Source organism: Lissotriton vulgaris, chromosome 7 (genome assembly GCF_964263255.1).
Source record: "Lissotriton vulgaris chromosome 7, aLisVul1.2, whole genome shotgun sequence".
Classification (NCBI taxonomy): Eukaryota; Metazoa; Chordata; class Amphibia; order Caudata; family Salamandridae; genus Lissotriton; species Lissotriton vulgaris.
This window is the reverse complement of record NC_141695.1, coordinates 478,616,039-478,641,749: the sequence shown is the minus strand read 5'-3', so window position 1 is coordinate 478,641,749 and position 25,711 is coordinate 478,616,039. Positions and strand designations below refer to the sequence as shown.

Sequence of the window (25,711 nt, the reverse complement as noted above, 5' to 3'; positions counted from 1 at the left end):
GTCAGTGCATATCACAGAACAAAAGCAGCATTCCTACATTGCAATTGAACTACCCCTGAGCCAACGTCTCTAAAAGACAAAAACCACCTCTATACATGAAAATATGAAAGGAAGAAGCTCAGAATTAAACCATAAAAAACAGAAAAGAATTTTTCACCAAAAGAAAATCTGTGATGAAAAAATCTTAAAATACAGTTCAGGAATCATCGAGGTTTAGAAAACAGTTCATCATATTTACAATGTCAATAGTATATATATATACTAGCAGCCCGCCCCAGCGTTGCCTGGGGCAGAAGGGGGCGGGGGCTGCATTTTTACCCCGGGCAGAAGGTGGCTGGGGCAGCATGTTGTCGAGCGGTGCACCCGCCGACTCCCTCCCGCCCGACCCCCTCGGCCCGGCCCGCCCCGCCTCCCGCCCGTACTCCAGCAACATCATATTTAATTTAAGTAGCAGCCCGCGCGGTGCACCCGCCGACTCCCTCCCGCCTCCCGCCCCAACAACATCTCCAGCAACGTACCTCTCACTGCTCCTCCGCTTCCCGCCGCTCCTCCCCGCGCTGCCACTGCGCCTCCGGTTCTTGCCGCTCCGCAGCTTCTACCGGCGCTGTTGTCCTCCGCTCTTCCTGGTTCTGGTGAACGCCGCTCCTCCCCTCACGCAGACGTCGCTCATGTCGTCTGCTCTTCCTGGTTCTGGTGAACGCCGCTCCTCCCCTCACGCAGACGTCGCGGCCTGCGCTAGTTGCAAGAGACTACTTTTTTTCATGTATTAATATTTTAAACAACGTTTTATTTTTATGTAGCCTTTGTCCTTCTGCTTGCCCTGAGGTTTTCTAAGATGTCTTGGGTGTGTAGATTGGCGCTGTGGTTCCCGAGATTACCTTGCCCAAAGGTGCAAGTTCTCTCTTTATAATAGTAGTATAGATAAATATATATATATATATACATATATATATATATATATATATATATATATATATATATATATATATTGTCATATTGGTTACTACGTTTCTATATATTGTGTTAAGTTAGCATGAGTTTATTAAATGTTTAAACGCCATATTTTCTTTCGGCTTCAGTTTGCACACGACACCTAATTGTTATGGTAGCTTTCAACCTAGACGAAAGATGTGATTAATTTGAGAATAATATGTTATTGCTCTGATATCAGTCGTGCTTGGTACACTTAGTGCAAATGTCTGCACACTGAGAACTGCACCCTCTAAGAATAACGTAACACAAGGTTGCTGAAGGCCTGATCCTCGCACCACATTAGACATAACACAAATAATGTTGCTGCCAACATTGAGCTCTACGCGGGTTTAAGATAGAGTTACAGGGAATGAATCAACACACTTGATGCTTTGCATGCAGAGAGCTGGTAGCTGTTGATGTGATCTACTCATACTGAGAATTAGAGGTATGGGCCCGCCCTGCTAGAACCCAAATGAGACCTTCTTAGATATAATATAATATGCTAAATAGGGTGCGCGAAATATAGGTGATACAGAATTCTATAGATTTTTGCATCATAACATGTTATCACCTTTTGCTTACTATGGATTAGTGACTATGCTGCTAACGCTGATTTTTATAATATGTATGTTGATATTATACAAGATACTGCGTTTGAGAACTTTGCATTGAAAAATAAACATTTCAAACTTGCACGTGTGTTCTTTGCCTCCCAGTTTCGGTTTGTAATGATTATATAACGAAAGAGTGTTCATGTGTTCCACGATACCTGAGGTACCCTAAGTTCATGTTCTGGATTGTCTAAGTCATTGGTAAGTTATTACTACTGATGAGACACTGTAGCTAGCTTGGTAAGGGGATTTCTGAAACTAAGGTGAGTTTTGGGTCACCCTAACTCACCCAGGTTCTAGATCTCTGTGCACAGTTCTGTGGGAGAACGGAAACCCTGCTACATGGCGCCCAACGTGGGGCCATGTAGCAGGGTTTCCGTTCTCCCACAGAACTGTGCACAGAGATCTAGAACCTGGGTGAGTTAGGGTGACCCAAACGTGTTATATCCACCGACGCATGGGAATGCAAATGTTTCTATTTGGCCCCGAATACCAACCTTGGGAGCGAAGTTCAATGGTTTGAGCCGAATAAGAGCACTATTGTCTCAGAAAGAAGTGGCCCTGAGTCCGGCCCGTGAATCTTATGTCCTTCACATAGCTAACACACGCACAGAGGTGCAGGCACTTTTAAATACTGAATTGCCCTTTCATTTCTGCGAGCTGGTTCATCAGATCTTCAATGCCTCCTCCACGACTGGCCTAGCACATTTTTTTTAATTGGTTAGCAGTGGTCTCGTGACTACGTTTGAAAAAGTATTTGGTATTATCCCTGCGGTTTTTCATTCTATATACGCAAGCCCGTTTGGCGGATTCCCTGTTTTGCTGGCTTTGGCTGCAGGAGTTCTGGTGATATTTTGCTTTATAAAACATGGATGCCCATCCTGCGCAAGGAAACGCTCAACCCCTAGTGATGCATTTTCGCAACCGGATGCTTGAATACTATGGCTCCTTACCGCTTGCGACTTTAAGCACAGCGTTTGGATTATCGTTTCGATTTTCCTATTTCACATGTGTCCAGCCTGTGTTTCATTGCCTGAGCTGTGATTTCGACTGGGCCATTGATTTGTGTCTCTGCTTACCGACTTCTCCTGACGTCGATTTTGATCAGCTGATGAGCCCCGTAGTTGCTCACGAGTCGGTTTGTTCTGGCGAAAGGGTTATGGCCGTGGCAGCGATGCATGGACTAATGGGTCAGTGGGACATATCCGCAGCGGCGCATGACTTTCTGGCACATAGCGTTCTCGAGAACCCACTGAGTTGTCCTCTGATGTTGCTAGAGGATTCAGTGCTGGAGGAGCACGTATGTTCTTTCCCATTACTTAATTGGATGGCTGAACTGTTTTTGAATGATGACAGTGATTTCATATTGGAAGCTGTAGCTACCTATTTTGCATATTCATTCAACCCATGATTGACTTTGAAGACTTTCATTATTATGGCACGTGACTTTTTAGTAATTCTGAATGGTGCCTTTTTTGTTACGAACATTCGACTTACATTTGTTCTAGACCTGTGGACTGGTAGTTGGCCTCAAGTTCGAATTTTTATATCTTTTGTGTGGCCACTATAGGCATTCATACATATTTTTTTTATTATTGAAAACATATATACATTTACATACATTTAGCTTGGCTCAATGTTGTTGAACTTTGCTTTCATGTTTTGCCTCTCATATGGTATTGGCTTATATTTTCTTCCTCTTTTAACCGTCCTCGGATCATTGGGGGGGTGTCATATGGTTACTACGTTTCTATATATTGTGTTAAGTTAGCATGAGTATATTAGATGTTTAAACGCCATATTTTCTTTCGGCTTCAGTTTGCACACGACACCTAATTGTTATGGTAGCTTTCAACCTAGACGAAAGATGTGATTTATTTGAGAATAATATGTTATTGCTCTGATATCAGTCGCGCTTGGGACACTTAGTACAAATGTCTGCACACTGAGAACTGCACCCTCTAAGAATAACCTAACACAAGGTTGCTGAAGGCCTGAACCTCGCACCACATTAGACATAACACAAATAATGTTGCTGCCAACATTGAGCTCTATGCGGGTTTAAGATAGAGTTACAGGGAATGAATCAACACACTTGATGCTTCGCATGCAGAGAGCTGGTAGCTGTTGATGTGATCTACTCATACTGAGAATTAGAGGTATGGGCCCGCCCTGCTAGAACCCAAATGAGACCTTCTTAGATATAATATAATATGCTAAATAGGGTGCGCGAAATATAGGTGATACCGAATTCTATAGATTTTTGCATCATAACATGTTATCACCTTTTGCTTACTATGGATTAGTGACTATGCTGCTAACGCTGATTTTTATAATATGTATGTTGATATTATACAAGATACTGCGTTTGAGAACTTTGCATTGAAAAATAAACATTTCAAACTTGCACGTGTGTTCTTTACCTCCCAGTTTCGGTTTGTAATGATTATATAACGAAAGAGTGTTCATGTGTTCCACGATACCTGAGGTACCCTAAGTTCATGTTCTGGATTGTCTAAGTCATTGGTAAGTTATTACTACCGATGAGACACTGTAGCTAGCTTGGTAAGGGGATTTCTGAAACTAAGGTGAGTTTTGGGTCACCCTAACTCACCCAGGTTCTAGATCTCTGTGCACAGTTCTGTGGGAGAACGGAAACCCTGCTACAATATATATATATATATATATATATATATATATATATATATATATATATATATATATATATATATATATATATATATATATATTTATATATATATATATATTCTATAAATATATATATAGAGAGAGGGCGATAGATAGATAGATAGATAGATAGATAGATAGATAGATGGATAGATGGATAGATGGATAGATGGATAGATAGATAGATAGATAGATAGATAGATAGATAGATAGATAGATAGATAGATAGATAGATAGATAGATAGATAGATAGATAGATAGATAGATAGATAGATAGATAGTGCTGCGAACATCAAAATCCAACCCCTTTTCCTACTACAATAGAATATTGACCGGTCCAGTGTGACATGTTGTAATATCTGTTTGTCTTTTTTATATATATGTGATTTGTTGATAAACTTGAAATAATTTGTATGATTCACTGAAAAAGAAAATGAAAAATGAAAAGAGTTATAGGAAAAAAATGCTTAAACATAATATTTATATGAAATAAAATGTTGTTTATATCAGAACAAAATTTGTTGCCATATTTATAGTAGAAAATTTAAAGTCGCTTTTCTGTTATGTTTAAACCCTTTTCTAAGAGAACTGGCATTTATTAATTGAGTGTTTGCTATAGTTGTGTAGTTTTCCAAAAGTGGTGCTGCGAACGGCCATTGGCCGACGCAGCCCCACCCGTTTTTCGAACGTTCCGCACTGGCACGGAACGTTCGAAGCAGCCAAGGTGTTAAACTTACCTTGAGGCTGGGTCCCGCATCTTCTCTGCTCCAGCTCTCCTACCTCCGACTCGGACAGGAAGCAGGCAGCCAGGCTCCCTCCCTCAAAGCCAATCCCAACGCTGGAATGCAGTGTTGTGATTGCTCTGAGTGCTGTGTCACATTGCTCAGCCAGGGGCTGGAGGGGTGGGGATGGTCTCCATGCAGGCTGTAATGCAGCCTGCATGGAGAAGTAGAACGTTCACATGACTGGGCCTGAGAGGGCCGACCAAACAGTCATTGTGCACTAATGAGTGGGCAAACCACTCCTCCCTCCCTGCTCCGGAGCAGCCTTAGCCCACCAGCAAAGGAAATAAAAATTGTTTCAGTGCAGAAAGTTCATGATGGCAAACCTGAAAAGAACATGAGCACTAAAAGCAGGAAAATGAGTGCATACATGTTTTCAATCAATCATGTATGAAAGGGATGTGGTTCCACTGTTGACTGAGATTATTAGCATTGTCATCATGTCTAATATGGCTTTCTTTCTACAGCTTTTCCTGGACTCTTCTTAACTCTGCCAAAAGAGGTTAATCTGCTTCTGAAAACTGTGAAAAGTTTGGTGACCTGGGAATGGGGGACGACCAATAACTTTGCAAATAAAATGAGTAAGTAAGATATGTGCCATTGTGAGTTTTTACTTAGTTGTATTTTGTGTTTGTCTTCAAAATGTCATCATCAGTGTATTCAATGGGAGGTACTCCTCCACATTTTGCATAGAAAGGTATCTCTTCTAGTCCTCCAAGAATGAAAAAAATAGTTCAACAGCACTCACAAATTCAGGTCTTATCCCTTTCAGCTGTTGTGGGTTCGCATAATGTTTGTTAAAAGGAACCGTTTATTTACCCAGCCACCTGCCAAATACTAAAACATCTTTGATATTTATCCAGCAGCCATCAAAATAGTACATAATCTCTGCTGTTTAGCCAGCCAGTGGAGATGATGTACAATTTGACCAGCAGGCAGATACATAGTTTGAAGGGAGTCTTTATTTAGCTAGTCATAAAGGAAAAAGGGTCTTCAAGTTATGGTAGTGTGTTGGCCATTTGATAATGGGGATGCAACATGTGGGAAGTATTTGAAAGTGGGTGAATCTACAAATGTACAATAGTTTGAAAAAGGGTAAGTGTATGAATTAAGCTAAGCCATTTACAGATCAAACCCCCCCTTAATACATTTTGAATAAAAACATTTATGTTATTTTAATATTCAAATAAGACATCTGAGACAGCAGAAGCTTCAGGAGATGGCACACGGATAGTGTGCACTTCTGTCAGAAAGTATGGTTTTAAAGAATGCTACATACGTGTTTTTTATACTCCTGAAAATATATTGTTTTTTTCTGGTAATTTCTGGGGGCTGGGCTCTTTTTTGGGCTTCTTATGGGAGGCCTTGTGCTAGCTTCAGACTTCTGTTTAAGGGTGATTGGGCTTACTCAGTATTTCAAATCTGGCAACACAGCAACAGTTAAGAAGCAGCAGCAAATAGGGAATGCAGACAGATAGGTGGTATCTGGGCTCCAGCAGCCCTTCCAAGTACCACACATTGAGGGTTAGAAGCACACATTTGAGTGCTGGTGTCCACATCACAGCACTAAAATGCATTTTTAGACATAATTAGGTAGCTCCTGATATTTCAACAACTCTGAGATGTTGCAGTTCTCAGAGCACTGAAGGAAAGATTGACTCAGTAGCCAGTCAGTCTTCTTTTTACTGTGCTGCCTCAGGCAGAAGTAAAAATTAGCCTGGCCCAGATTGCGTAAAGGTGAATGGTGAGTTGTTATGATCTACTGTTGCTTTTCCCCTTGCCTATATATCTCTTCCCTACTGCTCAGCCAGAATGAGTGTTAGTCTGCCTGGAGATGTCTGGAATGTTGGATGATTGATGATGATGTGGAATGCATGGGTGCCTAGTGAGGTTGTGAGTGTCAGTTGGAGTGTGCAGGCTGAGCAAGAGAGAGACTGCTCCTGGTGGGGCATCACCTGGACTTTACATCTTCCAGTAACTTATTTGAAGCTGTCATCTTATCAATAAATCTACAATATACTTATGGACCATCTGGCTACAGGAGATCTTTTATTTACGACATGTCATTCTCAATTTCGCCTGGCTAAGGTGCTACATTGTATAAGAGAGCTGCTTCTGTGACCAACCATTGATTCATCACCTCACGGGTCCTGGTATGATATCCTGATCCTGTTTGTCCTTGTGTGCCGTGATTGGGCTGCGCAAAGTGTTGTGGACATTTGTTTTTACTAATGTGGGCGGAGAACCCTTTTGCAAAAGTACTCCACCTCCGGCAAAGCGCAGCGGAGTTTGCTGGCGCCGGCCCACCCCCATCATTGTAGGGGTGGTGCCTGCTATGTGGGCAAAGTAAACAGTGTAAGAATTCCAAAGAGTTCAGGTTCTGCCCGATTTAAAACCCCCACTAATTTGTGCTTGGTAATGGCCAGTCTGACCCAGTCTCCACTCCCTTCAGTTCTCTGCAGCAGACTAGAGCCACGCTGCTTGACTCGAAAAACAGAATCGGCCTCACCCCCTCCAAAAAGGGGAAACACGCCCGCTGGCACTGAAGACACCAGTGCGGAGGAAAAGGGTCATCTGTTTGCCTTTCCCCCGTGGCTGCACCTTGAAAACGCCCCTCAGAGAGTCCCCCTTGGTAACGACACCAATGAGAGTGACTAAATCCTGCTCCAGTCCTACTGAGCTAATAATTTACTGAGCAGTCTCGTAACACACTGCATGCAGCGCGGGCAAGGCGGGAAGGTGAATTAATCTAAGGCAATGTAAGTAAGTTACTTAAGTTCTCTTCCTAACCTGCCTGCGCTCACAGATTTTATTTAAAGAACCCTGAACAACCTGCACCTTGCAGTGCGCCGGGCTGCAAGTAGTGTAAATCATTGGAATCCCTCACATGTGGAGGGCTAAGAGATATGAATAATGGGGCAGATTTATGAGGCCCTTGCGCCACATTTACGCCGCTGTTGCGTCACGCAAGGCGGCGTAAACGTGGCGCATCCCTACGAACGATTTACAACGTGACGCATCTAGGCAGATGCGTCACGTTGTAAAGCCCTGCGCCGCTTGTGGGCGTTCCGGCGCAGGTTGGGCTTTCCGGGGCAGGTGCGCCTCGCAAAAGTGGCTGAGTGAAATCTATGAGATTTCACTCAGTCACTTTTAAGCCAATGCTGCGTCAAAAGCCTGCGCCTGCTTGAAGCAGGCGTAGGTCTTGACGCAGCATTGTTAAAATGGGGCACCCCCGAGCCCTGCTGGAGCTGCGTCGCGCTTGCGACGCAACTCCAGCAATGCGCCACATTTCCGGCACAGATGCGTCACGCATCTGTGCCGTTTTTGCACCATGCTGCGCCGCATTATAAATGCGGCGCACCACGGCTGGCGGAGCTGTGGCGCACTGTGGCGCATGTTAACTGGCGCATCCCTGGGGATGCGCCAGTTAACATAAATCTGCCCCAATAGGTATAAATTGTGTTACTCTACCTGCAACCAAGCACTCCGCATTAGCCTGATCATTTTCTTTTCCTATTCCTTTAAACGTCATGGAGAGGAAGTATAAATGAATAAATTAAGAAAGATCAGGTTTCCCCGTAGCATTTGACCTTGACGCTCAATCATAATTTACAAAGGATTGATGGTAGCATGAGGCAATCTTTCTTTCCGTGCTGCTAGTGCTCCAGATCTGGCTGCTTCAGTCCTGCCAAACCTTGGATAAAGCAGTTTTTGGCTTGTGCAGCCTCACAGTAAGTCCCCGGATTTGACACACGTGGCCCTGAGCTAATGGTTTGTTTTCATCGATAATCAATGTGTCATATTTAAAATGCATCAATCAGAGCTCATTACTCATTCACAAATATTATTTGTATCCCCGACACAGGCTCTGTGGCTGTAAAACTGTCTGTCACCACTTTCAATGATATGAATGCATCTTCTAAAGTACGGCAATTAAGAATCTTTCCCCTAAGCTCCTCGAGGTGGAGCGCGCTTGATTTATCCTCATGATCAAACCGAATCTCAAGTGGTTACAAGCCACGATCTATATCCATGGCTACTGGCACAACCACATCCAGGGCGTAGACCCTATGATAGTGAACCACCAAGTGAGCTCCAGAGGTGGAATTACCAATGTCTTCCTGAAGGACCACATTAAGCTGCCTTCTATTAACCAATGCCCAAAAACCCCTAGAGTCCCCAGTGGAGCAAGTAGACTCCAACTGTTGCCAAGAGGCCTCTGCATGCTTAGGTTTTCGGTACCCATTAGCTAATATATAGACCCCTCTTGCTTCCTCAAAAGTATCCCGATTGCGAGGTTTAAGGTTGAAAGCCTCACACAGGAAGTTACTAGCCTGCCTTCATGCTTTATCAAACCAGCCCAACTGCGTCCCCCTATGGCTGCTCGAAATATCCCTCATAATTGTATTAGTAAAGTTACTTTTTGGATCTAATGCCTCAAAAATTGTCATGCCTGGATTGGGATTAGCTCCCAAACTGGCATTTGCTCCGAACTTAATTTCTTCTGGGTTATGGTTGCTGAAGCAAGTTTCATGTACCATTCCTGGGCTAACATAGTCATCAAGCGACCTTGATATAAAAACATAATCAATAATAGTCCCTTTCCATCATTCCTCAAAATTGGGCAATTCCCTGGGCGAGCCAGGCTCCCTAGAAATGACATTTAATACAATAGCTTGCAACTCCTTGAGTAAGACCCTAAGTCAAAGAATCATCGACTACAAAGGGGTTGTAATCAGTTAACTTGTAACTTAGCATTAAAGTCCACACCTATTATAATGTTAAAAGATTTAAGATAGGCATATGATCAAGCCTCTAGGATTGTCACAGCTTCAAAAAGAGCCTCGATCTGGCACCCAGGATTGGTAATAGATGTATAGAAATTAGAGACAATCACTCATAATATCTGTATCCCATTGTGTCTCAGGGAAACTGAAAAAACCCTTAATTGTTTGGAAAGACAAACCAGGGTGGAAAGACAAACCAGGGTGGTTTGCCTACCTCACAATCTATGACCAGGGGAGGGGATTGCTTCCACGTTAAAGCTTTTATAGCCATCCCAGCTAACCAGCTCTTGGAGCTAGGTTTCCTGGAGCATGAAAAACGTCAAAATCAATGACAAAATTAAGCAATTCAGGATCCATCTGCGTATGTCTTATAACAGCAATATACCAGCTAACATCTCCCAGCAATGGTCCCAACAAACTAAAGGGTGTAATCTCAATAGGTAATATAATAGTGCGACATTCAACCAAACTAAGAGGCCTATGGTTGGGAAGGCAGTGGGGAGTGCCCAGGAGTCAGTCATTTTGATCAGAGTCAGAAAAGCGAAGGAATCTATTAGCAGTAGAAATAACTGGTTGTCTGGGACGGCAATGTTTTGGCTGACCCTCGTTGGAAGTTTAGGCTTTAAGGAACAATTTAAAAAAACAAGCGGGAGAATGTTCATGTTTGTATCCTTAATAGGAAATGGATTGGAGCTTTGAACTAATCGCTTAGCCAAATAGGAAACCTACAGTTGATTACAAAGCAATCCCCTTCTAGGGTTTTGGACACTGGTCTGAGCCACCCAACCCTCCTAACAAATAAAATGTAATCATAATACTTGCAGTTAAAGTGTGGATGTGCTGCTAACCAATGACATACTTGGTTTTTAGTTGGACAGTAAATTCTGGAGTATTTTCTCTAATACAAGGTACCCCTGATAAAATTGCTATGTGGTGACAGCTATCGGGAGGTAGATTTAGACAAAGAGACCCTACTTCCTGTTGCACCCCCCTTGCCCTCACTGCCCCCGTTTCTATTTGATCTCTTAGTCTACTTGGATTCCTGTCCCTTCCCAATATGTTCCAGGCAATACTGGAGTTACCAAAGGTTTGGAAAGCAACTGGGGCGGTTTAGAAGCACACATATCAGGGCCTTCAAGGATTGGACATTGAGACAAAGCTTCTTTCCAATTGGAGCATTCACACTCATAAACTTAGGGCCCACAATATGAAGGGAGCTAATCGATTCCTTGATAGGTACAATCCCTTTCGTCAGCTCTGTGTGACAACAGACTCCAATGCAGACGATCTTTTAATCAGAGGGGCAATACTTTGCGAGATGATGTCTTTTATTTTGCCAAGTATTGTGGTCCAAATCCATATTTACAGCACTCAATGTCTCCGGATTATCAGGGCTATCCTTATTCAATGGGAAATGAGAGGGACCTTTGGGACCCTTGGCTGTTGGAATGCGCTTTGCTGGCCGCTTCCTTTTGGACAAGGGTGAGCAAATACTAATGTTTGGAATTTCCAATGCGGCTCTGTCCTGGGGGCATTCCAGAGACATTGGAGAGGAATTGATTGATCTCCACACCTTATTGGGCTTGAGGGGCAGTAAATCTCGGCTATTTGTGGTTCTCCGGCACCCACTGATGATGCGTTGTGGCCTCTGGCCTCAGGGCCAAGCAGAGGGTGCTGGTGATGGAGCAAGGATTCGCACATAAAGCGCCTTGCTCGTATGCAAAACCCTTGTCTAAACTGCATAATAATATTAACCTCATTATTCGTCATTTATAAAGTGTTTTCCCAACACGCGGGTGTCCCCAAGATGCTTGCTTGTTTGTTTTTCCGTACTAAAACGAAGCTTGCACTTAAAATGGCTGCTTTGCTGAAATTCAGTCTGCGCATGTGTCGGTCATACCCATGTGATGTGACGCACTCGCATTCTGGAGGGATTCTGTGCTCATGCGCACTGATGCAAAATATGGCCGCTTGTCTCTCACCACGCTCTCTGCTTGCTACTGCTGCTTTTGCCTATCTGTCTTTTCGCACTAATCCATAATGCTATAGTCATTATAAAGTAAGGGTTGGTTAGATTTTATCATGGTATACAGTGCGATCATTTTTTTGTGTGATTTTAATTTGTTCTCGCTTACTTTTCATGTACCGCGTCTTTTTGGGCTGGGGCACACATGAGTGACGCCATGCTGAGGCTCCTCTGAACCCTGTCAGCTGACCAGGGAAAGTCCTAACTGCGCAGAAGCTGAAACCAGCCAGCTGGCTCCTGAAGCCAAATGCGCCTGAGAACCCAGCACAAGATGTGGATAATCACCTTGAAAATAACAGACTTTGTTGCGATGTCTTGTGCGCTCATATTTTCTATTGTATTCTATGGATGGGAACGTGAACCTGGGGGCGGACAAGAAAATTTAAATTTCTTGATGGGAAAGTTGAATTCTAGGAGGTGGTAATGACCGCACCACCTCTCCTGACCAATCACAATGTGGGAAACTGTCACTTGCAACATTGGGGGGTGGTCTAAGGGTCCCCAAAACAGTATAATTGCCCTAGTTTAGCTTAGGAAAATTGTCCGACTTGTCCGAGTAGCAGACCTGTCACTGACCCTACGATCTCAATAGGTGCTCATTCTGAAAGTGCTGCGGAGCACTTTGTCCATACTTTCCACAATCTCCTAAGGGGTGGAAAATCCTAAGTGCTGGCGAAGCACTTTGCTGGGGAATTCGAATATCCAATCGGGGTTTCTGGCGGATTACTTGCAGGAGGGGGTAACGCAGGCGTTGCTGTCCGAAGCTGTGGGTGTTGGTCGTACCCTGGGAGGCCCAGTCCTTTGACCCGAACCTGAGGGGTATCCTGTCCTTACTGTCCGTGAGCTGTACCTGCTCGCATTCTGGCATTCCTTTTCTGAGGGTCCCTGTCCTCGTCTTCCCAACTGACCCGTGGCCAGGGTTGGTCTTCAATCTGAACTAGGTAATTATTGATTGTGGGTTTGCGTATCTCTATCTCGCTCTTTCTCCCTCTTTCTTGTCTGATCTATTAAAGCATTCTTACCTGTGATATTGCTCTATTGCCATTGAAATATCAATATATGTGTCTGATTTTAGTTGGTTCCCTCTCTCCCCCTCTCCTTTAGGAGTTCATTTCATAAAATAATAGCATGCTCCCGTTCTTCCCTTTCCTTTAGTGAATTGCAGTGAACTTAGCAAGAATAGTTTAAACACTTAGGTTAAGTACATGTTCTAGGTCCCATCCCCATTCCTATGTTCTAGTATAAAATTGCAGTGACTAGTTTTGTTCTAAAAACTTCTACCTTTAGTTTTCCCATATATCCTAATGGTCATATTTTTGATGCAAAGTTACCTATTGGTGTTGATTTTAATGTTTGATATATTATTCTGTGTATCGCTTATTATCTTGGCATCTTCTCTTTGAAATCTTATATAAAGTTTTAAACTTCATCAGGTGTCTGTGGTCATTTTACAGAATTGTGGAAAAGTATTTTTCTGATTATAAAGAGTACTTGATGTTAGGCCTGTCTACTATTTTCCCTGATAGCTCCAGGTCCGTCGTAAGAATTGTGCCTGTGGTAAGTCGGGTACATGGTAAGCAGAGGTAAATCCAAACTTGATTACTCTTAGCAGCGTGCAGGAGGAGAAATCCTCACCCGGTTCACCCAAACAAATTAGTGTGGTAATAAAAGGTTTTTAGCACGCCAAGGGCCCAGTGCGTGTAAAAGAATTGGTAACTCGGGTGACCCGGGGCAACTGCGCGCTCTAGCACTGGGAGGTGTGTTCTCTCTCCCTCCCAGCATGGAAACAAGGACGGTAAACAAGGAGTCGGTGAGTCGAGAGTCCCTTCTTATTTGTCTCTCTGCAAGGACTGCATTACTTAGTTTTACTCCTTAGAAAGTGTAAATAAAACTGTCAAAACATTTACAATAAAGTGACCCTCATCAGTACACTCAACCCATTGCCATGTCATACATAACGCAATCTGAAATCTTGGCAGCTATGCTCCAGAGGGGGGACACATACAGCAGGAAATTGGTGTTTGGGGCAAAGTGCTTTGCTGCACTAGCAGGACACAAATTGATTGAGACACTGTAATGGAGCTTCTGTGGAATGGCGAAGTGAAAGTAGGAGATAGGTGAGTGATGGGAAATTCACAGGAGGAGTTCACTCTGTTGCCTGTTAATAAAAACACTTTTTCATGTTATTTATCCAGCAGAGAAGGTTTAGGGCATTTCTGCTTATAGGGATCACTTAGTGACCTGCAAAATGCATCTTGAGAATGGTAGTTTTGATTTTTAACACGATGAGCAGTGTTTAAAGTGGGAAAGGTCCCGTCTTTACTAGTCCCTCATTTCTGTACTTGACAATGCTGCCTCCAAAAATTAATCTGGAAGCCCAAACAAAAAGTCTGAGTGACAGGCTTGAAGGGTGTACCTGACTAAGGTAATTGCGGAGGAGGTGCTGGGGACAAAAGCAACAGGAGGAGGAGGATGCAAAGTAGGACAATAAGGATCAAGATGTGGACCACTAGGAAGGCTAAGTTGACCAGAGCCACGAGGAACAATACAAGAAGAGCCAGGCCCTGGGAGACCTAATAGATGAGGAACAGGCTTACCAATTCCAGAGGGGACGAGGAACAAATAAACGAGGAGGAACAGGACAATGAAAAACAGCACTAGGTGCACCGGGACCAGGGTTGGAAGGAGGGCCAGGAGGATGTGGAAGAGGGGAATCTGGACCCAGCAGGCAAGGACAAGAGGAACAGAAGGACCAGAGATAGAAGGAACAGAAAGCCCTGCACCAGAATGACAAATAGGGCTACAAGGGCCTGTGCACACTGATCAGGATGAGAGGGATGCGGACAACCGAGGCCCGGAGTAGCGTACCTAAGTAAACATACCAAAAAGGACCAGCACCATGAGACTAATGAATCAGAGGCATAGCAAAGGAGGGTAGGGGTCGGTCTGCCCCAAGTGGCACAAGTTTTAGGGGGCGGCAGACTCCCCCGCTCTTACCTGCAGCCATAACGGGGTGGTGTATGCAGGAATCGCCATCACCCTTCCCCTCTCTCTTACCAGCAGCAAACGCTGCCGGGCTGAAAAAGAAGTGACCGCCACAGGAGGCAAAATGTCCAGCAATGAATAGAGGGAACAGAAACAGGAGGGCCAATACCACAGACATCAGATCAAGGTGGATCAAGGGTCCAGAACAAAAAGGACCAGGAAGACCACAATAAGAAAGGAAAAGGGCTAGCAGGACTTGGAGAACCTAGATTAGAATGACCAAGGGTTTATAAGGGAAACAAAAATATAGGTCCAGTGGGTCCAAGATCAGAAGGACCAGGAGTGTCAGACTCAGGGGGATCCTAAACCGGGTTGGTAAGAACTACATGAACCGGGGTGACTCACACCATAGGAACTAGGAGGACCAGTGCCAGAGTTATGAGGAAGACTAGACCCAATAGGGCCATTGCTAGGAGGACAATGATAGAGGGGGTCATGGTCAGATTGACCAGAACAAAGTAAATTAGGCAAATGTGGAGATTAGGAGGACTAGTAGGAGTAGGTTGTGACAGGAAAACTAGGAGGCTAAGTGGGCTAGGAAAACCAATGCCAGTGGAACTAGCATCAGAAAACCTGATACATGAGGGCCAGAAAAGGGAGTACAAGAACTAAGACCAGGACTACACTGACCAAGGGGACCTAGGAACAAAAAGATTAGGAGCGGGCAAATGAGAGGACTAGATAAACCAGGGGAGCTGCATCAGAACAACCGATGGACAAGAATTAGATTGAGGAGGATGAAAAAGTCCAGGACCGGGAGCCTGTGAAACAGGAGATCCAGTACCCAAATAACTAGAGGCATCGCTACATTGGAATAATTACCAGTCAAACCAGGATCAGGCAGTAGAGGGCCAGGAAGTTCTTACACTCGCAAGGAACCTCAGAACTAGAGAAGGATAGGATGAACGGTGACAACACAAGTGTTGCAGAGCCATTTGGGCAAAGAGCAAGAAGACGAAGGTCAGGAGGTTCCAGATCAGATTTCAGAGGACGAAGAAGATCAAGACCTGAAGGACAATGGGCAGTATGTCCAGGATACTAAACTAAACTGGACAGGGATTAGTAAAACTGGGAGGGGGGCAGTACCAAAGGCACCTAGAAGTCAGGAGTAAGAGGACTAGGTAAACTAAAGGGTTTATGACCAAGAGGACCAGAAACATGGCTAAGAGGGTCATAAAGAGCAGGACCTAGGGAAACAGGGCTCAGAGTAGCAAGCATGGCAGAGTGATTATTAAAAGCAACAGTACCAGGGTGAGGAGGATCTTAGGTAAGAAGGCCAACCAACATCTGGAAGACCAGTGGAATAGACAGTGGTGGGCAGGAGGACCAGGACCAGGACCGAAATGACCAGGCTCAGGAGGACCCAAACAAGGAGAACCTGCATCAAGAGGACATGCATCCTTCTCTGTAGTATCAGTAGGACTAAACAGACAAGGAACAGATTCAGGAGAATGAGGTCAACCCAAACTAGGAGGACAAAGACTAAGCGTACCAAGACACTAGAAGCAAGATAGACCAAGACCTGTGGTACCAGTTCTAGGAGGCTGACGGTGAGGAGAACCAGGATAAGGTGACTAGGACCAAGAGGACCACAAAGGAAAAGAGCCAGATGGGCCAAGACTGGGGGAGCCATGAGGGGTACATTGTTAGAAATGGGGTTTCTGGTTGGATAGGGTATGCACCAGGCAAAATCCACCACTCTATTCAGGGCAAGAAAGTTAAACACAAACGATAACCTGTGCTCACCCTCCAGTAGCTTGGCACAGAGCAATCAGGCTTATCATGAGAGGCAATGAGTAAACTGTTTGAGCAACACACTCACACCAGTAACACAATACATGTACCAAAAAAGAGACTCCACAAGTGAATTTATAAAAATATCTTTCTTTATTGTAAATAAACATAGACCAACACGACGTGGACCAATAATTACTTCACCAACCAGTTAATGGTAATACTCCAACATGTCTTGGTTCAAGAAGTGATTTCAAAAGAAACCTCAGAAATGCACAATACCCCCTTTTAACTCAGCCCTGGTTCCAGACATCAGTATGAGGTAAATCAGCCATTTGTTTGAGGGCAGGACACAGTCTATACAAATGTAAGTGTGCCTGCCTTCTTTCCCAACCCAGGAAGGCTATCAATATGCAGATGTAAGCCTGTCACGCCCAACCCTTCCTTTGTGATGGCTGTCTGGAAAGTATGCACTGAGTGTAGCTGTCCACTAGGCCCAGATGTGGATTGGAGTCAGTCTGCAAAACATGAAGACTCATAAGCACAGAGAAATGCCCACTTGCTAAAAGTGGCATTTCAAATATAGTAAAATCCACCCACACCAGTAAGCAGGATTTATTGTTACCACACTAAACTTACCAAGCATGACAACAATACATCTTTCAGATCATAAATTACCACTTAAATACATACAAAAAAATTACTAATGCTAGCCACAATTACTAATGCTAGCCACAGTAGTGAGAAACTAAATAGGTTGCTTGTCACTACCAGCACATGCCACACGATAAAGGCACATGTCTTACCCTTTACTTACACTGCACCCTGCCCATAGGAATACCTATAGCCTATCTTAGAGGTGACCTTTATGTAGTAAAAGTAGAATTTAAGGATTAGCAAGTAGTTTTAAATGCCAAGTCAATGTAATGATAATTAAAATGATAATTACGCACTTATTTAGCGCACGACTACTCGGAGGCATCTCAGCGCTTGTATGAATACTGCCGAGGAACCCTTCCTGGCCTTTCCCTGTGAGGAGCCCACTCCTGGGCACCCCCAAGGTGAAGTCAGGCATCCTCAGCGTTGTTGGGGCTGTTGTAGAGATCAAGAAAGCTATTGCCCAGAGGTGCAAAGTGGGGCTCATGATCAGAATAGGCACCTAGTCGAGAATGATCATGTCCAAGGAAACTGAGCCCGAGACCCCCGAGGCGGGAATTGAACTCTGGACCCGGCCAGACTACTGCAACAGGGTCTGCCGCTCTAACCATTGAGCCACACTTCTCTACAAAGTAAACTGCATAAGCAGGCCCTGCAGTGGCAGGCCTGAGACAGGTTTGATAGGCTACTTCTATGGGTCCCACAAGCAGTGCTGCAGGCACACTTGTGGCATTTAATCTACAGACCCTGGGCATATGAGATACCACTTTGTAAGGGACTTAAAAGTAAATTAATTATGCCAAACAGGTAAAAAACACTCATACCACGTTTAAAGGAGAAGGACAGGCACTTTAGCAATGATCAGCAGTCATAAAGTGCCCAGAGTCCTAAAGCCAATGAAAACGAGAGTCAGAAAAAAGAAGAAATAAGGCAAAAAGTTTGAGGATAGCCCTGCAAAAAGGGCCAGGTCCAACAGCCATGATGGTCAAAAAACAAATTATATAATAACAAGCACAATAGGACAAGAATGACCGGGCTGACCAGGAACAAGGTGAGGTTCCGTGACAATTGTAAGTGGTGTTTTCGACTCGCACGAATATGGTCGAGTCTGGTATCTATGAACCGCAAATGACGAGTTTAGTAAGTGTGCGCAGTTTCGCTGTGCTAACTTAAATCGTTTGTTTGTTATGTGGGTTTTTCATCTGTACCCACGGGTTCCATCTTAGATACGGCATCCATTTTGTCTCTTGCCCTCAAGTAGCCAGCGAACGGACGCTGTCCGCTTCGCGACCCTGGGACTCCCAAGATATTTGCGGAAGACACATGTCCTTTAAAAGTGTCTTTATGACGAGGGGGATGATGCTGTAAGGCAGATGGCCCCGCTCGAGGCTCATCTCGCCGTGCCGGTTTATTGTCTCAGCCGTGCATCTCATTAGGCACGTCCCTTTGATGCCTGTATCTCGTGTTTCCCGATACCTCCCCTTTTACACCCTTTCCGATTTCCCCACTGTCTCCGTCTTCCTCTGCACCTGTCTTTGTTCCTATTTCGATCTGTTTACTGCTGATTGGAATGCACTAATGTTGGGAAGATGGGTTTTTACAGTTGGGAACCGCCAAATGTTTCCGCACTTATGTTCCGGACCTTATGTGTATCAAAGTGACCAAAGCGACCCCTCTGGGGGATAATGGTGGGAACCGGGTTGTAAACCTTTGTGTACCATGTTGTCCTATGGGTAAAAACTGTATAAAAGGAGCGATCCACAGAACCAATTTGAAGCAGTCTCCCCAAGTTGCACGAGTTGTACTTGTCGTGATATCTGTGTTCCCTGCAGCAAATAAACCTTGAATCTTTGACGCCGAAGGAAGTGTCCCGTGTCTCTGTCATTCGTACGCCGGAGCAGGTTACCCACGAAGGTTTCAGGTGTTGTGCCCTGGCACCGCTGGGTCTTAAAGAACCCAGTCCTTCAGTTGGCGCCCAACGTGGGGCTGCATCAGTGGTACCGGTCCAAGCCCGACGATCGTGAGGAACTTCGTGTGAAATCTCCGAGGGAAGGTGCACTCCGCTTCATCGATCCTGTTGTCGAAACAAGTGGCCCGAAGACTTTTCCCGCGAAGATTCCCGCCTCCTGACGGCTGCGACGGACTGCTGCCCTGACTGTAGACCTGTTTTGGCGCCTGGCGTAGACCTTGGTATAGCGAGACGATTGACGGGCCTTCCTGGAGACGCCATCGATCTTTGAGTTAAGTATTTGTGGGTCGCTCCCAGAGTTCTTGGTTGTTGACACTTTAGCGAGTGTTTTTGTTGTTAACGCTGTGTGAGTGTTTTTGTCGGTGACACTTTGCTAGCGTACTTTGTTGTGTTGTTTGACGACTGCAGCCGCCAAAAACCGAGGGTTTTGTTCTTTGCTGGGACTTGGTAAATCCCGTAACCCTTGAAGTTTGTGAAACTCGGCTAGTGTGCAAGATGCCTGGTCGCAGTACTTTGTTTAGTTGTTTCAGACCTTGTGGTACGGATTCCCGACTGGAGGACTCGTGTCCGATACCTCCGGTTGGAACTCCCACGTATGAACTGTACAGCAAGCATGGGCTAGGCCCGATTACTTTTAATGAATACTGGATCAAATATACAAAGAAAGATGGTGACCTTCGCTGGCCACCACATGGTAGCTTCGAGGCCCCGATCTTAGATAATCTAGAGGTTAAATTGTTCGCGAAAAAGTCAAGGCCGGCCATGTTTGATGCCTTTCGGTTGTGGCGTAAAGAAGCCCGACAGAAAGAAATCAGACAGACTAAACGAAATCAGAGAGATAGTGCTGGTACCATTGTAAAGAAAGCAGAGCAGTTTCAGCATGATAAGGAGGTTAGGGAAAAGGAAGTGTTTGACAGATTACAGCGTATGACTATAGATAAATGCTATCCTGCTTTGCCTACGGAGTCGGAAAAGAAGGATGAGGCAGTTGAGGATCCTTTGATGTCCTATCTTATGAAATCGCCACCTCCATACGTACAGGGTACCACAGCCCCTGTGATTCCCCCTGTACCTGTTCCTGCACCTATTCTTCCTTTGCCTGTTCCTCAACCTGTACCCGTTCTTCCGACTGTTCCTGCTCCTTCGTCTGTTTCTATTCCTACTGCTCCTCCGCTCCCACATACTCCTGCTCCCGCTACTACTCCTGCTCTGTTAACCCCTGCTGTTGTTTCTGTTTCTACTCATTCACTTGTTAGTCCTGTGTCCTATACTTCTCCCTCTACTCGTAGTCGTAATTCTCCTCTTGCGGCTAGCTTCTTTCATTCGCTCGGACCTGTTCTTGGGTCCGCTGGTTCAGATGGTCCTCAGAGACGTAGTCAGCTTCCTGGTAATAGGGAACGTGCTTCGCTATATAATATGGCGATGGGTTGGATGACGCATCCCCTTAGAAATCCACCCCGTGTTGTACTCAACACGTTTTGTCAGTTCAATATACCAACCCAGAGATTTGTGTTCGAGGAAATGTGCAAGGTCCTTCGTGATCAGATATCGGCCGACGCACCTGACGAGGTGCTGACCGCGTTGTCTGATTTACAGCTTCAGTTTTCGGCTGGACTGATAGTGGATACCAACGTTCGACGAGCCGTTGAACGGTTGCTATCTTTTCGTCCCACTCCTATACCTCAAGCCTTGTTTGTTGAGGATATTGAAAGACAGCCAGATGAGTCTGGTCAATTTCCTATGCGAGAAGTTCCACCGGTTTGGATACCAGCTAATCCCAATGCTGCTCCTCCGGTATTGGCGCATTTCCAGAGAGTATGGATACATCTCCCATGGAAACGCTCGGAAGTATTGCAGGTGAAGCAATCTTTGCCTGACCCACGCAAAAATCCTACAGGATATTACAAAGAATTATCGCAGCTCGTAGATGCTACGGTAATGAATCTTGCCGATATCGATATGTTGTTCGGCAATGTTGTACCGCAACCGGTATGGGCTAAGATTCGTCATGAAAACCATCCGAATGAACTAGGTGGTGCTTGGGCTGCCATTGTAGCGGCAGATGCCGGACAAGCGGCTGCTACTAAACCCGATCAGTTGATTATTGACCTTCCTCAAAGAATTATAACGCTAATGAAAACTCTTATGCCAGCTATGAGGGTAAATTGGGACAAATTGTCAGCTTGCAAACAAAAGAAGGACGAGAGCGTTTCCGACTTCTTTACGAGGTTCGAGGAGGCATTCATCGACCATAGTGGTCAGGATATGAGCACTGAGGGTGGTCAAAGGTTGTTCGTGGATAAATTTGTTTCGAACTTATTGCCCGATTTGAGCAATAAATTAAAGAATTCAGAAAGTGCATGGGCCGTTTCTACCTCAGCTCAGATATTGGCTACGGCACAATATTATGAGAACAGAGAGAAAGAAGAGAATGACCGCGCTGATAAAAAGACGAAAGAGCTAAAAACTAAAGTGCTGCTTCAGCAAGCGTATCCTCCACGTTCGAGTCAGAATAATTCGCAACAAAATAGATCACAGCCGCAATCGAACCGATCCCAAACTCGTAATGACTCCTCTTCCCAAAGACCCTCGTTAGGGTACAATCAATGTGCTTATTGTAGACAAGAGGGTCATATTAAATTCAATTGTCCTGTTCTAAATGAACGTAATAGTGGTAACTCGTCTAGAGGAGGTCGTGGTGGTTCGCAGCAGGCACCACGTGGTAGAGGTCGTGGTGCTCAGAACGAACGTTCAGATAACTCATCGAATTCCGATAATTGTTTTGATCACCGTGGATCGTCGCAAGGACGATCTGCACAGTACAATGTAGACGATTATTACGTCGATCAGGGAACTGACGACAGTAATTACTAGGACAGCTATAGACAAGGAGAGGGAGTGGTATCAGTTCCGGTTGATCAGAGAGGGCCTTACGTCGCAGTTGCTACATCGGGCATCGTTGAGCCTTTTCTGTTGGACACTGGTGCAGCGAAAAGTTCCATTAAGCATTCGAAACTCCCTGGCGCACCTTTGTCTGGCTTAACAAATGTTTCCGTTGGATTCTCTGGCGCCCCTGTTCGCAATCCAGTTTCGTGCCCTTTGCCCCTTAAAATTGGGCCACGTGAGCTAGAAGCTCCGTTGATTCTAACCACGGGTTGTGGCGAAAATCTTTTGGGCCTGGATTTGCTTAAACGTTTGTATGCGACTTTGTATTGTTCTCCTGCGGGTGTAAAGCTTACGTTAGGAGAGAGGGTTGTCTCTCCCATGTACTTGTCCCTCGATAAGCTCCCACCGGAATTGAGTTCTCTTCCTGCGTCTTTGTGGGCAACGGGTCCCAACGATGTGGGCCTACTTCATATCTCACCATATGTTGTTCAGTTGAAATCTAATGTACGATTGCCACGTATTCCCCAATACCGTATCTCCCTTGATGGTGAACGAGCACTGTTAGCGATCATTTATGATCTGATCGAGAAAGATGTCATCGAAGAGACTAGGGGAAACGTGTGCAACAGCCCTGTACTGCCCATTCTTAAACGTACTGATCCTTCGAAACCGCCTGTTTATCGTTTTGTTATCGATTTACGGGAGGTGAATAAAATTGTGGTTCCTCAATTCCCTGTTGTGCCTGACATCACGGCGCTACTGACTCTGATTCCAGCTTCTGCATCGTGGTTTTCGGTGATTGACTTGAAAAATGCGTTTTCAGCATCCCGATTGCCGAGGAGAGCAGAGACCTTTTCGGTTTCTCTCTCGGTGGACGCAGCTTCCGGTTCAAACGCGCTCCTCAGGGCTACTGTGAAAGTCCATCAATTTACAGTCAAGCCTTGAAGGGCCAACTGGACGCGTTTAGGTTGCCGGCTGGTGCGGCCTTAATCCAATACGTCGACGACTTATTGGTGGCTGCGGATACTCAGGACATTTGCAAAATTGCTACGGTGTCGTTGCTGCAACATCTCTGTGAGCTGAATCATAAGGTGTCCCCTTCTAAACTCCAATATTGTTGTCAAGAAGTAACCTATCTAGGTCACTTATTGTCAAAGGAGGGAAGGAGGTTGACCCCAGAGAGAATTGCAGCAATTGCGCGCATGGCTGTGCCAACAACCCAAAGAGATGTGCGTGCCTTTCTAGGTATCACGTCGTACTGCAGGCAATGGATTCCTAATTTTTCACTGCTAGCGAAACCATTAGTGGCTCTTACGTGCAAGGATGTTTCGACTCCTTTACCATGGACGGAAGAATGTCAGAAAAGTTTTTCTGAACTGCGTGATTCATTATGTTCGGCTCCTGTGTTGGGTACTCCCGACTACAGCAAGTCGTTTACATTATATGTTCACGAGAGAGAAGGTTGTGCTTTGAGTGTCTTAACGCAACCTTTTGGTGGTAAGCAACGTCCATGTGCATATTTTTCCTCGACCTTGGACCCGGTAGCTAGAGCATTGCCGAGTTGTTTACGAGCAACGGCGGCAGCCGCGGTCTCCATCCGACAATCAGCAGGATTGGTCATGGATAATATGCTTACGGTGATGGTTCCGCATGCAGTCGATACTCTTTTGAATCGTACGAAAACTCAGCACTTGACGAGTGCGAGGTTGTCTGGTTACGAGTTGACGCTGTTGGCAAGCCACATTCAAATAAAACGTTGTAATGTTCTGAACCCGGCAACTTTGTTACCAATTAGCACAGAGTCAGATGTAGTAGCAGAACATGATTGCTACTTGAGGACAGAAGAAGAAACAAAAGGTCGAGTGGACCTTAAAAACACCCCATTAGAAGATCCGGATGGTACATTGTATGTGGATGGGTCATGCTTTAAGTTGCCGAATGGCGATGTGACTACTGCTTATGCTGTTGTAACGTTGAATACTGTTGTTGAGACTGCAAGATTAAATCAGAATTCTGCCCAGGCTGCAGAGCTGATTGCTCTTACTAGAGCGTGTGTGTTAGCGAAAGGGAAACGCGTGAATGTGTTTACCGACAGCCAATATGCATTTGGCGTCGCACATAGTTTTGGACGATTGTGGAGAGAGAGAGGCTTCTTGACGTCGCATGGTATGAAAATTCAGCATGGCCAGCTTGTGAATGATCTTTTGGATGCACTGACGTTGCCTAAACAAGTAGCGATTGTTAAATGTAGTGCGCATCGTAAGGTGACGGATGATGTTGGTCGTGGTAATGCGTTTGCGGATGAGATTGCTAAGGAGACTGCCCGGAACCTTAGCACTCGAATGTATGTGACGAGTTCGGTTAGGTGGCCTACAGAATCGAGTATGTGTGAGGACACTATCGAGAGTGTGAAAGCAATTCAGAATGAAGCCACCGACACTGAAAAGACGAAGTGGAAAGAAAGTACGGGAAAGTTGGATGCGAATGGTTGTTGGATTGATTTGTCTGATCAGAAAAGATGGATGTTACCGGATGCGTATGTGCTGGCTGTTGTGACTATGGCGCATGGGTTAGCACATATTAGCACGAAAGGTATTTGTAAATTGTTGTCTCCTGTATGGAAGAATGATGGTATCACAAAATGTGCTGAACGTCTGGTGAAGAATTGTATGGTGTGTATGATGTACAATCCTGGCAAAGGAACCCCAACTCCTCCTGGCAGTTTTGCTCCCCCTTCATGTCCCTTTGAGGTGATTCAATTGGACTTCATCCATATGGAGCGATGCAATAACCTGAAATACGTTTTGGTTGTGGTTTGCGCATTCTCCCGATGGATCGAGGCTTATCCTCTCAAAGACAATACTGCTTTGTCTACTGCGAAAATCCTACTGAAGGAATATTTTCCTCGGTATGGAATGCCTAGAGTCGTGTGGTCAGATAACGGAAGTGAGTTTGTGGGTAGTGTGATGAAGAGTGTGTGTAAGGGCCTTGGAATTAATCAGAAATTCCACAGCGCCAACCATCCCCAGTCAGCTGGTCTGGTTGAAGGGTATAACGGCACCCTTAAGCTAAAGCTAGCGAAGATTCAGGCTACGACTGGTCTTTCGTGGCCTGACGCTTTACCCTTAGCATTACTGTCAACTAGGGCGACTGTACACTCCCGAGTAGGGCTTAGTCCCTATGAAATAGTGTTCGGTCGTCCTGCGAATGTTTGGGGGGTTCCTAGGCCAGGTATTTTTTGTGATCTTGAGTACCCAATGTTGATCGATTATCTTCATGACTTGACTGCTAAACTGAGGTTAATTCACCAACAGGTTCACGAAGCATTGCCGACGCAGACGGAGGGTCCAGGCCACCAGCTCCAGCCCGGAGATTGGGTGGTGACGCGGAACTTTTCGCGCAAGAAAAACTTGGACCCGAGGTTTACCGGACCCTATCAGGTCCTCCTTGCCACGAGAACTGCGGTACGTCTTGAGGGGCGGAAGAATTGGGTGCACGCCACCCACACAAAAAAAGTCCCCATCCCGTTGCCAGCAGACTCGTGGGTGAGG

At 45.1% G+C, this 25,711-nt stretch overlaps 1 protein-coding gene across 1 annotated transcript in view; it reads left to right on the top strand.

Annotated features, from left to right (window-relative positions):
* The window catches only part of LOC147701912 (cytosolic phospholipase A2 gamma-like), a 956,977-nt gene that overhangs the window by 733,742 nt on the left and 197,524 nt on the right, over positions 1–25,711 (top strand). Inside the window, exon 14 of the mRNA XM_086930542.1 lies at positions 5,524–5,637. Coding sequence (XP_086786668.1) covers positions 5,524–5,637 — 114 coding nt within the window. The remainder of the gene's footprint in view (positions 1–5,523; positions 5,638–25,711) is intronic.